This window comes from Papio anubis, unplaced genomic scaffold (assembly GCF_008728515.1).
Source record: "Papio anubis isolate 15944 unplaced genomic scaffold, Panubis1.0 scaffold191, whole genome shotgun sequence".
NCBI classification, from domain to species: Eukaryota; Metazoa; Chordata; class Mammalia; order Primates; family Cercopithecidae; genus Papio; species Papio anubis.
In genome coordinates, this window is record NW_022161922.1 from 47,975 (window position 1) to 67,775 (window position 19,801).

Genomic DNA, 19,801 nt, shown 5'->3' on the forward strand with positions numbered 1-19,801 from the left:
TTGATGGGAGTGTAAATTAGTTCAACCACTGTGGAAGACAGTGTGGCGATTTCTCAAGGATCTAGAACTAGAAATACCATTTGACCCAGCAATCGCATTACTGGGTATATACCCAAAGGATTATAAGGCATTAAACTGTAAAGATACATGGACTCGTATGTTTATTACAGCACTATTCACAATAGCAAAGACTTGGAACCAACCCAGATGCCCATCAGTGATAGATTGGATAAAGAAATGTGGCACATATACACCAAGGAATGCCATGCAGCCATAAAAAAGGATGAGTTCCTGTCCTTTGCAGGGACCTGGATGAAGCTGAAGCTGGAAACGATCGTTCTCAGCAAACTGACACAGGAACAGAAAACCAAACACCATACGTTTTCACTCATAAGTGGGAGTTGAACAATGAGAACACATGGACACAGGAAGGGGAACATCAGACACTGGGGCCTGTCTGAGGTTGAGGGGCTAGGGGAGGGATAACATTAGGAGAAATACCTAATGTAGATGTGACAGGTTCATGGGTACAGCAAACTACCATGGCACATGTATACCTATGTAAAAAACCTGCACGTTCTGCACATGTATCCTAGAATTTAAAGTATAATTTTAAAAAAGAATACAGTGCTGGAAGAAGATGCCTGGTACCTATTAAGGAACTCACGTATGATTTCTTGTTGTGTCCTAGAGTGGTGGCTACTCCTTCAAACTGAGTTTGCCAGAATGGAATTCTGGTGTAGGGAGAAATTTCTTTGCAGAAAAATGTTACGTAGTTTCCTTTGTTTTTCAGTAGTTGTGTAAAGACCACCTCACCTGCAGTGGTGAGGTTGGAGGTGCTTATTAAAACAGACTTCTGGACTCCACTCAAGATTTTCTTAAGTTAGAATTTTGGAAATAGGTATTCCCATTATTACTAAGTTTACCCAGTGATTCTTACATTCATTGACATTTAAGAATCACTAGTTTACACATAATTTGAATAGTTGGGTCATACTCCAGAAGATGTTTCCAGGCCCATTTGAGAAAAAAACCACAGTTCTGAGTTTGTTAACCTGTGCTAGAATAAAGCAGTTGTGTAAACTGAAAGATACCACTCATATTGTTTACTATGTCTATAGTTGATCAGGAGAGAGATAATTGATGGAATCCACCTTAAGCAAAAAAAAATGAATTCACAGTCAGCTTAGCAAAGCAAGGACATGGTCCAGTGTATTCCCTGTAACCATAAATTAACCAAGAAACAAAAAACTGCCAGTATTAGAAGTTTGCAGACATTTCTAAAAGCTCACACATACTATAAAACAATACAGAACTGGCAATATAGTAAACATCTGACTGAAGACGTGTACATATGGGCATTTGAAGAAAATTCTACTTTGATTCTATTTCTCAGAAAGAAGCTCTGGCTCATACAGTGCAGCTGTAAAGTAAAAAGACATATCTATAAGCCACACTGCTTAAACAAGTAATACCATTGCTACTCCGCTGCCACTTTAATCTATTTGTAGTTACAGTTTCCCCTCACTCCTGTGTTCTTCTTATAGTGGAGCAGCCCTTGAACCCACAGAGCCACTAACAAACTGTCTAGCTGTAAAAGAGAGATGACTTTGAGAATCTTAGAACTGAGATTTCTCTTTCATTCCATAAGCATTTTTATTTTCCCATTGTGTACCAAGCATTGTGTGTATAAAGATGCCCTTAAGTCACTCCATGTTTTACCAATGAAGCCATCGAGGCTCACCTAGCATACAGCAAATAGGGCTGATTGTCGGTAAAATCACCTGAGTTTTTCTCTATTCCTTCTCCTCTTCTGTGCTCCAGTCCTAGTCCCTGATTTTGTAGGTTTAGCACAGCTAAACACCTCCAGTGCCCCCAGGACCATTATGTTCCCCTGCATAAGTTGTTCAGGGGAGCCTGGGGAATTAGCTGAGGAATTCATAGGAAATTTTGTCTTCCATACTTGGCTGATGAGATTTTCTTCTTAAGCAATTTTTGGTGATTTGGCTCTTACCTGCTTAAAGTGATATTCCTTAGGGAAGGCCCATGGTAATTTCAGTTATAACTATTATAAGTGTTGGTTTCTAAACATGGAAAGTAACCACCATTTCCAAGCTAATTGATTCAGTTATTTGTTTACCAGTATGGAAGTAATGAAATGGGTGAATCAACACTCTACGTCAAGAGATTTCCCTAAAATAGCTTGCTTTAAATTAACAACCTCTCTTTTGAGCACTACACTTCTAACTGTAGTGTGGACATCTCTACCTGCGTATCCATCATATACCCAAATCCAAACTTCTTAGGGTAACAGATTGATTCATGACCTGACCCCTGCCTTTCTCATCACCTTCATTTCCTACACCTGCCCATTGTATACTTGCCTTACTAAACTTTTTGCGAAACCCCAAATGAGACATGCCTTTCACAGTTCTGTGACTTGACACATGCCATTTCTTCTGCCTGAAATGAACTTTTTTCCCTTATCTAGCCAGGGAGGCCTTAGCTCAATATTTTTTTTTCTAACTTCTATGCATATAAATAAGAACTGATCAACTTTATAGTGACTATGATGCTTTATTCCTTGGATTTGTAATCTCAAATATTGCCTCCTTTTCACTCCAGGCCATTTTATTGGCCACTGATCTATTTTTCACCACCTTTTCCTTGGGAGTTTTTTTAATTCACTTTTTTCGCCTGTTGGACTCTAATTATTTCAAAATATAATAAATTTATTTCTAATGAATTTTACTTTGATTATAACCATTGTATCATGTGTTAAGTCATCAGGTAGATTGAATGTAATTTTCCTGCCAGTAGTCCGCAAAGGACAACAAAGAGATATATGGCATAATTTCTGTAATGAATTACCATTTTTGCTTAATGTACCTTTATTAACAGCTTTATTGAGGTGTAATTGATATACAGATTTCACATAAAGTTTGATATGTCTTGGCATGTGTATCCATCTACCTGTGAAACCATCAGTAGAGTTCACGGTGAATATGTCCCTCACCCTCACGTTTCCTAGTGCCCCTTTGTAATCTCTCTCTCTCCACCCCCACCCCCACATTCCCAGCCTTTCTGGCACTATACATTATTTGCATTTTCTAGAATTTTATATAAATGGCAACATATAGTATATACTCTTTTGGCCATTTTTACTCAGCACAGTTATTGAGATCTATGTTGTTGTATCAGTTCATTCCTTTTTATTGCCAAGTAGTATTCCATTTATGGGTATACAGTTTAAGCATTCTGAATTCAAAAAATCTGAAATCTGGAATGCTCCAAAACCTGAAAGGTTTTGAGCAACAACATCATGCTCAAAGGAAATGCTCATTGAAGCATTTTGGATGTTCGATTTCCAGATCAGGGATGCTCAACTGGTAAGTATAATGCAGATATTCCAAAATCTGAAAAAATATCCCAAATTCAAAATGCTTCTTGTTCCACACATTTTGATAAGGGATATTCAAACTGTATCAGGTTTAATATCCATTCAGCCATTGATGAACATTTGGATTGCTTTCAGTTTTGGGACTACTACAAATAAAAGCTTCTATGAACATTCATGTGCAAATATTTGTATGGACATGTATGTCCTTTTCTCTTAGGTAAATACCTAGGAATGGAATGGCTGGATTGTGTGATAGGGCAGGAAACTGCCAAACTGTTTTCCATATTGGTTGTACCATCTTACATTCCTCCCAGCAACGTGTAAGACTTTGAATTCCTTCACCTCCTCACCAACATTTGATGTGGTTAGTCTTTTACATTTCAGCCATTCAGATAGGTATATAATGTTGTCTCAATGTGGTTTTAATTTCCAATTCTCTACCATTGACTCTCCTTTAATTTGCGTATTTGCCACAGTGTATCTTCTCTGGTGAAGTATCTTTAAATCTGTGCACATTTTGGAGAGGAGGGTTGTTTGTTTTTCGTATTGTTGAAGTATGAACATTGTTTGTATATTCTGGATAAAAGTCCTTTGTGCTTTGCAAATATTTTCTCCCAGTCAGTGTCTCTTAAAGAGAAGTTTTTAATTTTGATGATGTCCAGTTTATTAATATTTTTTTATGGATCAGGCTTTTGGTACTGTGTCTAAGAAATCTTTGCCTAACGTAAGATCACAAAGACTGTCTCGTATGCTTTTTTCTAGAAATTTTATAGTTTTATGTTTTACATTTGGGCCTATGATCTACTTTAACTTTTGAGTATGTTAAGAGGTAAGGATCCAAGTGCTAGACAGATGGATAGGTAATGACAATAGTTCCTGCACCATTTCTTGAAAAGACTGCCCTGGATCGATTGAACTGCAAGCATAAGTTTTCCATATTTATATGGGTCTTATTTCTTTTTTTTTTTTTTTTTTTTTTTTGAGACGGAGTCTCGCTCTGTCACCGAGGCTGTAGTGCAGTGGTGCGATTTCAGCTCGCTACAAGCTCCGCCTCCCGGGTTCACGCCATTCTCCTGCCTCAGCCTCCTGAGTAGCTGGGACTACAGGCACCCGCCACCTCCCCCGGCTAATTTTTTGTATTTTTAGTAGAGACGGGGTTCCACCATGTTAGCCAGGATGGTCTCGATCTCCTGACCTCGTGATCCGCCCGCTGTGGCCTCCCACAGTGCTGGGATTACAGGCATGAGCCACTGCACCTGGCCCTATGTGGGTCTATTTCTATACTCTGTTCTGTTTCAGTAATCTGTGTAACTGTTACATCACAAGTACCACATTATTTTGACTATTGTAGCTTTATAGCAACAGGAAATTTTTATCTTCACAAATAAAACATTAACAACTACATATGCAATCTTCCAATACTGAGATATTCAATAGGAAACTGAGAGAGAGAAGGGAGAATTTGGGAAAGAGGATATGGTGGAAGGTGGCTCTTTGAATTGTTTTGCTTTTAGGAATACTTAAAATATTAAGTAGCCTATTGCAGTGTGAATAGAGCAAGTTTCAGCTAAATTTTCTGACAATCTACATTTGATTCTTCTCTCTCTCTAGAGAGGCTTACATTCATTTGGAGGGGAACTAATCCTGTGACTTCTAGGTTATCAGTTTCTTCTCTGGAATGGCACTATTGGCAGACACTAGAGGACTTAAGGGAGAACAGCATTGTTCTAGAATATAAAAGCCAACTTGTAATTTCCATATTAGTTGTGGATGGAGAATTTTCACAGGCAAATCAAATGATCACATAATCCCCAAACCCCTTTTCAGCTGTAGTTATTTACTTTATCCATTTATTCTTTTCTAACTTTGCAGGATACTTGAGAAGTTATATAGATTCTTCCAGAGTGAACATGTCCCTTAAATTTATGGATTTGAACATGGCTTCTGCTGTGATCATCTTAGGGAGATGGGACCTATTGGTACATTACAAAGTATCTGGAACAGTTAACAACAAGAATCTTATTTGAGGTGGCTGCTTTCCACTTTACTAACGCAAAAGTCCTATAGAAAGCCAACAACTTTACTCAGATTAAAGATGGGATTAATTTCTCCTTATACAGCTAAATACATAAGCAATGCATGTAAATATTTAATAAATATAGAAGAGCTCTTATAAACACAAGTCAATAAACAACCTCAATAAAGTGCGGGAAACAGTATGCATTTTGCTTGGGATAGTGTTTTCTTTACTCAGTGAGGTTAACAAACAATGATCTCATCATTAGTCAACAAGATAGTAGAGAGACCATCAAAGCAAACTACAGGAGAGTCCAGATTGATTCGTGCCAAACAAATGTTTGTAGCTAACAGCTGTATTATCACTCATTCTAATTTACGCAGCTGGGGTTCTCCTTTCATTTCCTAAGTGAGATAAATGTCATGCTGCATGATACAAGCACCATCTCTACTGCTTGAGTCATGAATCAGCTCAGCTCCCTCCTAGTTAGCTTCACCCCTCATTGTAGGTTGGGGGAAGTGGCTTGCTACAGTTATAGCTATAAATAGCTAATAAGCTTTTTTCTAAGGTTATTTGAGTCCATTTGTGAATCATTCGCTATTTTATTTAAAAAATACGGGTTTGATTGAATGTCATGAAGGTATTGAAAAAACCGCTTTCATCTGAAAAAATGTTTGGTTTTGTAGGTTTAAAACTATTAGCATAAAACTTCTCTTTTTAAAAAATTCTTAAATCAAAACTTGAAGACAGGAGAATAAGAAAAAGTCTGGTATAGTCTCTGCCTGCTGGATGAGATTCCATGATTTATTCTCTAAGTCAAAGATTCTGCAGTTAGCTTTCTCCTCAGTACTCAGGCTGAGTTTGGACAGGTCCTAAGGTGTTGATCCCTTTAGCTCATCTAGTTAATGGGACATAGAGTACTCTTGACTACTCCATGCTTTTTCCTATCAGAGCAGACCAAGACAATCAAAACCGTGATTTTTAAAGCTTATCTAAAATAGAAATGGGAAAGTATTATGTAAAAAAGGATGGCTAAATGTACAGGGCAGTTGATCCTAGAACATGTTAGTGGTAGGTGATGCGTTTAACTGTCAAAATGCTACTCACAGCAAAGGGGACCCAATCCCCAGGAGGAGGTCTGGAAAAGAGGAGGGAAAAGAACCTGAGGCTTGGTGTGCACATTCTGAGACCAGTCCTGGCTCTGCCACTCAGTGGGTGCCTGTTTGCAAGTCATTTCTTGATCTCTGTGAGTCTTTTTTCCAATTATAAAGTAGGATAATAATTCCTGCCTCCCAGGATTGTCATGAAGATTAAATAAAATAATGTTTGTGAAAACAAGTAAACAGAATAGGTGTTCAATCAACAATAACATTAGCTGGACACGATGGCTCACGCCCATAATTCTAGCACTTTGGGAGATCAAGACCAGAAGATTGTGTGAGCCCAGGAGTTCAAGACCATCCTGGGCAAGATGGCAAGCCCTGGTCTTTGCAAAACTAAAAATGAATAAAAGAAAGTAGCCGGGCTTGGTAGTGTGCACCTGTAGTCCCAGCTATTCGAGAGGCTGAAAGGCAGGATTGCTTGAGCCCAGGAGTCCAAGGATGCAGTGAGCCGTGATCACACCACTGCTCTCAAGCAATTTTTATATTCTGGCTTATTGACTTAACACATTATTTAAAGTTTGTCTGGGTCCTGGTGGCCCACGCCTGTAATCCCAGTGCTTTCAAGGTCTAGGCAGGAGGACCTCTTGAGGCCAAGAGTTTGAGACCAGCCTGGTTAACATAGTGAGACCCTGTCTGTACCAAAAAAAAATTTTTTAATTAGCCAGGCATGATGGCAAGTGCCTGTGGTCCCAGCTACTCAGGCTGAGTTGGGAGGATTGCTTGAACTCAGAATTTCAAGGATGCAGTGAGCCATAATCATACTACTACAGTTCAGCCTTGGCAAGAGAGCAAGACCCTGTCTTAAAAGAAAATCTTCTGTGTGTACATACACATATTTTTTAAAAAGTCAGTCATTGTAGTGGGGGAGACAGCTGTTAAGCACAATGTGAGAGTTATGTACATAGCGCTGTGAGATCAGAGAAGGAACACCAAACCCTGCAGGGAGGGGAGGGAGGAAAGCCACCTTCTCAGAGGAGGTGAAAGATGTATCTCTGTAAAAATGAGTTTATCATCAAGTAAGCAAGGCGTGAAAAGGCTTTGCAGGTAGATGGAGCAGCTTATACCAAGGCACACAGGCATGTTCCAGGAAGGGCAAGTGGTTTTGTGTGGTTAGAGTCGTGGGCGTGTGGTGGCGGGAATGGTGGGAAAGAAGGCTGGAAACATAGTGGTTATATTGGCCTTCATAATCTGAATTCCACAGATAAAGGTTTAAACTGCTGTTACCACATAAAGGAACTGCTTCAGTGCCTTGGTCTTGTTTGTTTCTGGTGGAAATCTGGACAGATTAATTTGGCCTGTTATTTCTGGGTACTTCAGAAAGACAAATACCCATTCCCCATATTTTTGGCATTTCTGTTCCCAACACAGTTGGAACCAGGAAGCATAGCAATGAGAATTAAGAAAGGAGAACAGAGAAGAAGCAGAGAGTAGATCTATTTGGGATTTATGAAGAGATATTACAAAAAGCAGGCATCTTTGACTAGTTTACTGGGATCTCTAGTAGAGATTTATTTTTCTGTTTTTAAAAAGGTACTATATCTCTGAGAATAAATATACCTTGATAAGTGTAATAAAATAGCTCTGACAAGGAACTCACCCTAATATGAGTAATTAATAAAAAGAAACATTTTACCCAACTTTAGAAACTGTTCAGGGAGCAACTGCCCTGAATAAAGAGGGCATGAAAAGCCTTTTGTGTTCCTTTTTGTCCTGTATAACAAATTATTTTTCTTGCAAAGCCCCAAATTGCTTTCCCCTACACTGCCGCATTGCTGTGAACATGATTCCAGTACACTGTGGCTCTTCCAGGGATACTCCTGGTATCAATCTTGAGGCCTATTCAAACGAGGATGGGAGTCAGAGTTGAACTGTGCCAACATTCCTGCTGAGAATTAGCCCAGTTTCATTATGTGCGGAGGAGCCCCCAGTTCACTGCCCTTACATGTTTGGGGTACCCAGAGCTGAGAGGCTCTGCAGGGAGTGCAAAGTTAAGAAACTGCATGATAGGAACACTATCACTTACTCTTTCATAATGAGCTCTGTGCAGGGAAACTAAAAAAAGATGAGGTTTTTCTGTCATTCAGTGCGGCTGTGGTGTTCTACTTGTAACAAGCTACTTCTGCTTCACAAGGCAAGAAAAACACAAGAATGGTGGACAGACTCTCAGAATGAGCAGAGTCCCCAGGAGTCCCATCTGTCTTTTTTAACTCCTTCAATTAACTGGAGTACTAAGGGAGAGGTTTGTTGCTTGGCCTGTGCCTTCATTCTACAGATGAAGAAACTGAGACCCAGGCAGAAGTGAAGTGGCTTTCCCGAACTGAAGATTCATTAGAAGCTAGAGTTTGTAGTACCAGGTCTTCTGACTCCTGTGGGTCAATTGGGGCAGGAGGTACAAGACTCAATGTGGGCTTATAAATATATAAGCCTAAATATGGTTATAATTAGCCAGGTTGTCAGCAGTGGGGCAGAAGGTATCACACGAGTGCATTGTAAAATCTTTTCTGCTTGGAAGAAAAGATGACAGCGAACTAAAACTTTGATCTCTGTGCCTTTATGTGCCTTTATCCTATTTAATCTGTATTACATCATATATAGGATTTGATTTCTCAAACTGTATATTTACCTGTTTTATTTTACAAATTGCCAATTTCATCAGAATAGGACTTGGTATCATCAGGACATCTCTATCAACTTGCCTTTTAACCACTTGGAAGACCTGTGCACCCTTGCAGCCTCCTTTATCTTGCCATGCACTCCCACCTTCTGGTCATGTCAGGAGGGGCAGTATCCCTCAGGAACCAAAGTGAAACTTTTCCGTTTTAGAAGATTGGTCAATCCTAGGCCTTTGTTTTATGTGTAATTCATTCTTTCTTAGACTTTCTAATGCCACAGACTTTGACTTTGGAAACCTTTGGGTTATAACAAAGTACTGAGGAACTATAACTTAATCTGTTCAGATCTAATATTAAATGAGACCCAGATTTTTTCCCTAGTGAACTGCAAAGCCACGTTTATTGAACACCTACTAGGTTTACATGGGAGTCCTTTTAGCTGTGCATTCCTTATTGGTAAGGGAGTATGCCCAACAGTGTACCTGGCACATAGGAGAACTATGAATATGTGTTGAATGACGGGCATTGGTGAAAGCCAGGGTTGTTTAGAAGTGTCCCGTCCTGTCCTGAGGCCATTCCAGATGGAAGTGGTTCTCCCACAGCCTAACACATCCCATTCTGTCTTGAACTACAACTCGACTTTCTTCCAAAGATGAAGGGGAAAGGTATTATTCGTCTGAGATTTGCCTTGTGGTGTTTAGCACAAATTTGGTTTCTGAGGAAAGGCTGGTAAAGCATTGATGCAGGGAAAATTATTCTTAGGTATTCTTCTCTGATGATCATAGACTGAGTGAAACTTTTACTGTTATATAGTTACTGTAGCCATGAATATAATCACTGGCCGACATTTCTAGTGGCAAAAAATAACCTCTAGAATGGTCTGATGAATATCAGGGAGTAGGGCTAACAGAAATGTAATGCCAGCTGGGCCAGCAGTGTCTGCCAACCCCAAATATTTATTCGGCATCTTACTATGTGTAAAACTCACGATTTTTCCTTGCTTTTGCTTGTTTCCTGAATGTAAACCTGAAGGCAGAATCTATGTTCTGTTTTGTAACTGATGATTTATGAACATTATTTGTGTCTTCAAGAGGTCATATTCCTACCTACTTTGAAATCAGCTTTGGGTGCAGGAATAAGATTTTGATGGTATGTGGTACACATTAGTGCTCAGTAAATGTAGAAAAGAGAACAGAAAAATGACAGAATGCTGGGAGGAAGGAAGGGAAGGAGAGGGAGTAATCCCAAGCCTGGTCCCTGGCGTCAGCCTGCAGATAGTCCAACAGGTTCTGTCATGAACCAGCTGGGGAGCCTGGTGACATTCACTAACTTCTAACTCAAGTTTACTCACCTCTAAAATGAGATAAAACCTGCTTTGTAGGGTTTTTGAGAGGCTTGTGACGTAATGCTTGTAAATATCTAACATCGACTACTCAATAAATATTAGTTTAATTTAATGAATAATATGTTTGTGAATTCCAGTAATTATCTTGCTGAGAAAGCAGTTACCTGTTTATCTTCCTGGAGTTTAAAATGAGTCCACATCAGTTAATTTGGATTCCCCAGAGCGGAGCGAGTAAGCACACTGACATTCTCGGAAGAGCAGACAGTCACAGACGACAGCATCCTCAGGGAACACCCCTCCCTGAGTGCTGGCATTAAGTCAGAGGATTGCTGTTTCCCCAACTGCCCTTCACTGTGAGTTCTCCCTCTCACCAGTCATAATTTTCACCATTCCCAGAACAGAGGGCCAGATTCTCCTTCCCTTTGTGTCTATTTTCTTCTCAGAGGAGCATCTCTGTGTGAGAACGGGGCCTTTACTGAGCCCAGGTCTTCCTGAGGCCTTTGCCTGGAAGTGGAAGAGACACAAACTGGCAAGGGAAAGGCAATCTGGCAGGTTGGCCACAGCTCACCCATCAAACTTCAGGGCCAGGTGTTAGCATTTTCCAACACCTTGATAAGTAATGTTTTCAGCAAATCAAGAAACTCTAGTTCTGCCTCTTTCAGAGACATCACTTTTTCCCTTTTCTCAGGATGGGGATACATTTTCAAAATCTTTTTTACAAGGAGGCAGAGTTACAGCTGATACTGGAGACTGAGGGGTAGTTGGAGTTTCCCCAGTGTTTTTCTGAAGGAGTTAACAGCATAGGCAGTTTGGGAGATCTAGGGGAGACCTGCTTTGGAAGGTCCAGCCATCTCCTTAACATCACCCCCATTTCTCTCCATTGAACATGGAAGAAAAGGGGAGGCCCTGGCTTCTCACACTTGCTCATGGTTAGCATGTCTGCACACTTACTGTGTGCCAGGCTGGGTTCTAAGTGCCATATATGGTACACTACTTAATCCTCAAAATAGAATTATAAAGTACATAGTATTTTTATCCCCCCCTACAGAGGAGGATCCAAGGCTCAGAGATAGTAATAAATTTCCGAGGCTCAAACAGTTATTAAGTGATAGAACTGGTTAAAAACAAACAAAAAAAGAATCCGGGCAGCCTGGCTCCAGAGCCTTTTCTCCTACCCAGGGTTCTCTGCTGTCTGCAAAGTCATTAGTCCCACTGGAGGATATCAACAAGGGACTGCAGGAATTGAAAGTAAATGTAGCGTTTCTCTTCCCCAGGCTTTTAAAATATTTAATTTTTAGGTAAATTTCAGGAACAAGTAGCAATTTTTCATCTCAACAAGACCAAATTGCCTCTATGGGCTATATGGTGGCTCTGCTCTCCTTTTTCCGTAAAGTGGCGTATGCTCTCCAGTAGAGTCGCACCCTGTTGCAGGTTAGATTCCCAGGGAGCATTCACGGAGTTGCACTTTAGCTTGCAGGATTTTACTAGGGATCCCTGCTGAAGGGGAGTGGCCATGGGGAAGTGGAACTGCAACACAGGCCTGACACAGCCTCTGCCAGTCACGTGGGTCATCATGGAGTATATACTGCCCCTCAGAGCCCAGTCCTGTGCTAGGCTGAAAGGGTAGGACCTTTATACAAACCCTGCCACCACCAGTGGGTGGATATGGGCCACTTGGAAGAGGGCATCTCCTTGGGCAAGGGAGCCCTTTTCAGCTGAGGTGGACCCAAAGGAGGTGACAGCACTCCCCATCACTGAGGTAGAGTTGTGCCTTGAGCAGGGGCTCTAAGTAGTGGATCTTTGTTTCCATAGTGAGACTTTCATTTGCATTGCCAATGTGAGTGTACTCATTGGCAAGTGCTTTCTCCTAACTCAGCCTCTTGTTTTGTTGGATTCAAGATAAACGGCATTTACAAGATTGCACAAAAAGAGACAGATTCTCAACTGTCTGGTATCCTTTTACTGTAGTGCTAGGCAGAGGCAGAGGTATAATATTGATAGTCTCTTTGGAGCATGTAATAAAAATCATGCCTGGCATTTTGGGAGATACATGAACAATTTGTTTTACCCTCATGATATCTTTAAAGTGGCACCAGTTGACATTTTTCTGGAGCCGGAGTCCAAAGCTAAAGGCCACAATACAGTGATGGAAATCTCCGGTTACATTTTGCTTGCCAGTTGTCTTTAGAGAAATCTTTCAGTGATGAAGATTCCAGATTTAACTCCCTTTTCCTTACTCCTTCCATCATGAAACTAAAGCTATCTTCCAGTTCACTCCAGCATGGACATTAAACTGTACCCCACTAACTTATGTCTTGTACACCCAAGTTGATGACAAGAGCTGGGTTGGTTTGCCTTTTAGCATTTGTTACTGTTGCATCCCAATGTTACCCTGAGCCGGCATTGACCAGTGACTGTCTCAGCTGCAGGGTGCGCAAAACCTGTCTCCATTTCCCTTCTTTCAGGTTGGAAAGCTTATCCAAGAAGCAGCTGGAAGAAGTAATTTGAAGAGAGTAACTCTGGAACTTGGAGGCAAAAGTCCTAATATTATTTTTGCTGATGCTGATTGTAAGTCAACGACAGGTCCCACACATGAACCAGCACACACCCTTTGGTACTCTCTTTTGTATCGCCACTTTTTATAGGACACTAGCAAAAGATCTTTGAAGCTAAGGGCAATTAAGAAGATCTCTAAAGAGAAAACAGTTTGATAATGGGGAAAAAGCACTTTTCAGTTGACGACTGAACCGTTTGTTTTCTAGACACTAATGAGCCATTTTGAATCTGTGATGTTGTAGAATGGGGGATGAGATGAAGGCTTGGTCAGTGACATATGGTTAAACAGCAACAGTCTCAGCTGCTGAGCACCCGAAGGATACTCTCTCTGCCTAGATACAATAAATCTGTAACTTTTCAACTGTGCCTGGTGGCTGGTAGACCATTATAAATAAATCCAACTTCATCAGCCCCGCCAGCATTTTCCAAATCCACAGTCCCTTTTCTGTTCAGTCAATTCCAACCCCTTTCTGCTACTCCTATGACTTTCAGTCAGGATGACAGCACACGTGGGTCAGTTCAGTATGTGTAGTCCTAAAGCTGGGATGATTCCACCTTGCCAGTAGGACCTTCCAGAGGCTTAGAGCAGTAACTGAGAAACCCCATGTCTCTAGGAAGGATGCCACCTAGGCCATTCTGCACAGGTGTGACCTTTCTGTTTTGAAAAGCTCTCCAGGTAAGGAAATCCCAACATCTCATTCAGTGATTCTTTTTTTTTTTTCTTCACATTTTGCCAGGCAGAGCTGCTTTCCCAGTTTCTCACCACCAGAGAGATCAGAAAACCGAAAGCAGATTGCTTGAATTTCAACCCAAGTTTGGAATTTGCACAGTTCAGCTTTAGCTCTATGTTAGTTGTCAAGAAAATCAGAATCCTTATGCCTGTTCCTCTTGAGGAGTAGGAACCCCATCGCCCTCACATTGACTGATTCATTTATTCAGTCAGTCGGTCATTTAGCAACTAATGCATGTCAGATTAAGCTATTTTGAAGTGTAAGATAGAAAGGATGAATATGGAAGAGTTATCATACGATTTTACACAAGTCCATGTCAATCTAGAGGCAATTTACTGTCTTCAAAGAAGATCCATTGGTGTTACGGTTTAATCCCCCAAATACCAAACATACCGCTACAAGGCCCTGTACATTAGGAGTTGTAAATTGGCCAGATACAAAATATAGACATGTTTACCTGTATAAACATTACACTATGTTCAAAACAAAAACTGCATATTAAAATATTGATTTCTGTGAAAATTGAGAAGATCTGACAACCTGGGGCTCATATTTATGCATGGCAATGATTAAATGTAGTGACTTTCCTTCTTAGCCTTTCCATTACATTGCTCCATTACCACCTGGCAACCTCATACCTTTACCTTGTCTGCCTAGCCCTGTGGTGTATTGGGGATTGAGACTCCTGTTATACCTGAGGTTCAGTCCCTCTATTTGCAGAATAAGAGACCCAAAGAAGTGAAGTCGTTCAAGTTCACATAGCATGTCAGGGTGTAGTTAGAACTGGAACTAAGTTGCATTCCCAATCCAGTACTATTCATGGTTATGTCCTGCAGTGAGCACACTATACCTGGGGCTTTGGAGAGGGGAGGGAGGTGGCTCCATAGATAAGCAGTGGCAACATGGCTGTTTCCTCTTGTAGTGGACTATGCTGTGGAGCAGGCCCACCAGGGTGTGTTCTTCAATCAAGGCCAGTGCTGCACTGCAGGCTCTCGCATCTTCGTGGAGGAGTCCATCTATGAGGAGTTTGTGAGAAGAAGCGTGGAGCGGGCCAAGAGGCGCATAGTGGGGAGTCCCTTTGACCCCACCACTGAGCAGGGTCCCCAGGTAGAAAAATCATAACCATTCCCTTGGTTTACTTAATTCTTGGCTGGCACAGAACTGTGTGCACTCTAGTAGGACCCAGCAAAGCAACATCTTTCTTTTCAGCTGCCGCCTTTATTACCCACCATGTCTTCATGGCTGGAAATGTAGCCAGAGAGGGATTGCTTATTTCTTATGCTTCTCTTTCCCTTTCTAAGTTGTATCTCTGAAAAACTATGGCATTACTGTTACTTTAAGAATATTCTGACCTTTGGGACTAAGCTGGAGTCTCTCAGTTCTAAAGAAAGCCCTGAGTTACGACAAGATGGGTCTCGACACTAGAACCCAGTCCCAGTCCTTCCAATCACTGAACTTTAGGACATCCCTACAGATGCCACAGTCAAGGTGGGTAGATATCTTTCTTTCCTAGAGCCATCTATCCTTTTATAAGCTGCCAAGGAGTCTGTCCAGCAGCCTGAACCAGTCTGGACATATCACTTGTAGCTTGTGAATGTGTAGGAAATGAAGGGCTGGCTCACTTCCCTTTTGCTGTATGGTTATTTCTTAATCTGAATGCCTCGTGTACTGCAGTGGGGTGGGGAGGGCCACAAAGTCTCTCCTGAGCAGCCAGACTACACTTTTCACCTCTGCAGGTTCGCCGTAATCATCAAGGCATATTTCTAAAGGGAATTCTGGTCTTAATCTGTAGACTGGTTCTGAGACTTTTTAGAAGGAACTCGGACCAGCTCCTATATGGGTCACTAAAGCATGGGTTTTCCTGTTAAAGGACAACATCTCCTCAGTTTAGGGACTATTCAAGAGAAGATTGATGTTCTGGCTGAGCCATTCAAACTTGGGTGAATGTAGGTTTTTGTATTATTTACCTCTGTCAGTTTTGGGGGGGAAGCCTGACCTTATTTTTTTTGGACTAGGAAACTAGTCCTTCACTCTTTACTGTTAATATTTTTCTCTAAAGTTCCTCTAAAAATTTAATAGGAATTCCTTTAAAAACAAACCACAATAAGATTGGGTGTGTAGCACTATCTAAAGAGGCTGTGTGCTAATTTTTGCCTCTTTTTTACTATCAATACAACTTGCTAACTTACTCAGTTATAAAGGTCAGTTTTCCCTCATATGAACAATGAATAGTAAATTAGCCAGTGTCTCCATCATTTGGAAACGTTTTTCTAAATGTTCAGCTGGTACTTCTGATTAGGCAATATCATCAGAGCAGTACATTTATTGGAATCATTGCTATATTAGGATTAACCATACAAAATTGCCAATTTTTTGTAGGTCAAAAATTGGTAAGTAACAGCAGGTTTAGATTTGACTGGGTGTAAACTTTGAAAAAATCATGTCTCCCACAGATTGATAAGAAACAGTACAACAAGATCTTGGAACTCATCCAGAGTGGTGTGGCTGAGGGCGCCAAACTGGAATGTGGAGGCAAAGGACTGGGCCGAAAGGGGTTTTTCATTGAGCCCACGGTGTTTTCAAATGTCACTGATGATATGCGGATTGCCAAGGAGGAGGTATCAAATATGCTGTTCTTACAAAAGCCACATCTTTCTTGGGATCGTTTCTAGAGCATTTCTAGTGGATGATATTAGAGTTTTAGCTCTTTATATTTTACATATATTCATTTTGCAATAGTAATGAACATGGCTATGAAAATTCCAGTTTCAAGAAGAAAAGTAAACCAAAAGACAAGCAAGCTAGGTGGAGGCCAGGTGACATGCTGTGTGCTTGTGATGATTACTAGCCAACGGAACAATCAGAATATCCTACCAAAGACCTCAACAACACACTGGCACCAGTTCAGTTCTCCTAAATATGAGTCACTAGGATGTTAACCAGGAGAGAGAATACACTGAAGCATCTTCAAATCTGTGCAAGAGAAGGACCAGGAGCAAGTCAGCCCACAGTCCAGAGCATGCAGTTCTGGAGCAGTGTTTGCAACATCATGGAGGATGCCACTTTCTCTTCTGTACCTAAAGAAGACACCCCTAGTATACAGAGTGGAATCAAGTGATGCCGGAGAGGTTGGGGAATTTGGGGATGTTAAACAAACACTAATGTTAGACTCTTCTTGGATAATCTTATCCTAGGAAAGGTTGGGAGATTTTACAGTTTTGTACTGCTAAACTTAAATGTTATTTAAGTAATCAAGGCAGAGTAAACGTGCATTGAAATGTGGAAAGCAGGTAAAAGAATGACAGAGCACCCATGTTGAGTCATACTATCTTTTTGCAGATCTTTGGCCCTGTTCAGGAAATTTTGAGATTTAAGACGATGGATGAAGTTATCGAAAGAGCCAATAACTCAGACTTCGGACTCGTAGCAGCCGTCTTTACTAATGACATCAACAAGGCCCTCACAGTATCTTCTGCAATGCAAGCTGGGACTGTTTGGTAAGATCAGAGTCAGTCTTGTAACAAATTCCACTGGTGGTATAGGGACCAGGGGGAAATAAACAAGTATCTTCTTGGAAGGATGGGGAATACCAAAAGCAATCAAACTTCACCAGAAAAGGTGTACACTCTGTACTGCTTAGATCCAGAAATCAAAGTAGATTTTAAATTACAAACTTTTCCTCTGGAGGAAAGGAATTTAAAAATCAAACTTGTAAAAGAAATGCCGTGCCACTCAGATTATTTCTGTGTGGTCAGACTTTACATGAACTCACAGTACTATGTTTTCTTCTTTCAGGATCAATTGCTACAATGCCTTAAATGCCCAGAGCCCCTTTGGGGGATTCAAGATGTCTGGAAATGGGAGAGAAATGTAAGTCTCACAGTTGCTGATGCCTGCAGAGAAATATATTGCAAATATCAGCACAGAGCAGTACTTTAAAAATAGTTAGTTTAATTGTCTTACACTGATCCATTCATTCAACAAACATTTCGTTGAGCACATGGTACTAAAAGCTAAGTACTACTACATGTTGCAGAGATGAATAAAACACAATTCCCTTTCCTAAAAATTACTGTACTATTAATTCCCTGTAATAAAGACTATGATAGAAGTATGTTAAACATTTTGTCAGTACAGAGAAAAATTTTTGACTGGTGAGGTCAGAGAAGACTTCACAAAGGAAGTGACATTTTTTTCCTGGAAGTAACATCCAGGAAAAAACCCACTTTCCCTCCTTTTGAAAGAAACTGATCTATATTTTCCAAATCCTGTGATTCACAGAGGAAACGTGTTTCATGCCCATTCCCTCAGCCATTACTGAATGCATATTCTTTTGAGCAAATGCCTAGTTCACAATTAACAAGTATTGAGCATAAACTATGTACAAAGCACTGCACTTGGTCTGTGGAGGAAGATGCAGGCCCTTAAGGCATTTAATATGTTTTGGGGTAAATAAAACTAATAACATTGAAAGAATCAGAGGAATCGCAGAGAAGACTGAAAAGCAATGGAGGAGCTCAGGGATAGGGAAGATCATTGTGAGCTGGAGAAATCTGGGAAACCTTTAGATGTGATCTGCTACAGGGGTTTGAATCAGCCTTTCAAGAAGAGGAATGTTTGGATCGAGAAGGGGGAATGTATTTTCAAGGTTGGTGGGCAAAGCAGGGTAGCAGTGGGCGAGAGTGAGTAAAGGTATTGTGGGAAAAACAACTGTAGTGTTGGTGGGAGAAATGCAGTGCACCAACAAGACGAGAGCGGAGGATTTACATACTGCAGATAGTTTCACTGGTAATCTCAAGCTCCCAAGCACTGAACTATAAAGTAGGTATAGCTTGGAGATTAGAGCAGTTTCTAGAATTACACTGCTCGGATTTGAATCCTGCCTATATTACTACCTGTACAAGCTTGGACAAATTCCTTAATCTAAGCCTCAGTTACCTCATCTATAAGATGGGAATAATTATAGTACCTACCTCAGGGTTGCTGTGAGGATTGAGTGTAAGGGTTAAGTATGCAAACATCCAACAGAATGTCTGGCAAGCCTTCAGAAAATGTTAGCTGCACTCATAACATTATTCATCAAGCAGATTCGTGTTATATAGGTGATCCCTCTTTTTCTTAACCTGTAACTTTGGCAGAAGTTTCCCTAAATCTCAGCTGGTGTCACCGACTTCTGTTCTGTATCTGGTAACGCCAGGGAGAAGCTGTTCTCACTTGAACCTTTTCTTCTGGCCTCCAGTACCCATCACTTGCTTTACAGCTAGAACCTATAGACAGTCTGGATCGGATTTGTTCAGTTCTTAGTATTCCTTCAGCTTTTACAGAGTCTTCTTGTACTGCAGGTATCTCTTCATTTGCTTTTGACCTTAACTGTCTGCTTCCACTTTTCAAGATGCATTCCGCTTCTTATTTCATTTCCTTCCTCTATGTCTGTGCTCTCCCAGTCTCTGAAATGCTGGGGGTAGTCGCTGGCTCTGGGAATGCTGCTTGCATTGACTGTTTTGTTACAGATCATTAACAGGGTGAATCATGAGCATAAACTATACTTTCAATAAATGATCGCTGGTTGATGGAGCCTAATCCCAGGTTAAGCCGTGGTCCCTCATCATGGGCAGGCTTGTGACATTAGCTGAGTCTAGTCTATTCCCATCAGAAATGTTCTCCTTGCCCAGAAAGATGGTCCAGGAGACAGTTTGGCTCTATCTGAACCTCACATAACAGTGCCCGAGAGACTGAAGAACCATTTCTCTCTACTTGTCTTGCAGGCACTGTGGTGATTGTACCTTCCCAGTGGAGTTAAAAAATAATTAGGAAATGCTGTTCTTTGATGAGACCCACTTCATCTTGTCTAGATTGCATGGTTTTTTGTTTTGTTTTGTTTGGGTTTTGGTCTCTACCTTCCCCCAAAACATGTTTTCTCTTTTTTAAATGACGCAGAGTGACAGAAAATGCTTTCTTGGTCCCCAGCTCTTCCACC

The 19,801-nt window shown here is 40.8% G+C and overlaps 1 protein-coding gene across 1 annotated transcript in view; it reads left to right on the plus strand.

Annotated features, from left to right (window-relative positions):
* Positions 1-19,801, plus strand: part of LOC101022100 (retinal dehydrogenase 2) — a 59,390-nt gene that overhangs the window by 34,269 nt on the left and 5,320 nt on the right. The window contains exons 7-11 of the mRNA XM_031661566.1: positions 13,003-13,105; positions 14,747-14,931; positions 16,278-16,442; positions 17,164-17,321; positions 17,620-17,694. Coding sequence (XP_031517426.1) covers positions 13,003-13,105; positions 14,747-14,931; positions 16,278-16,442; positions 17,164-17,321; positions 17,620-17,694 — 686 coding nt within the window. The remainder of the gene's footprint in view (positions 1-13,002; positions 13,106-14,746; positions 14,932-16,277; positions 16,443-17,163; positions 17,322-17,619; positions 17,695-19,801) is intronic.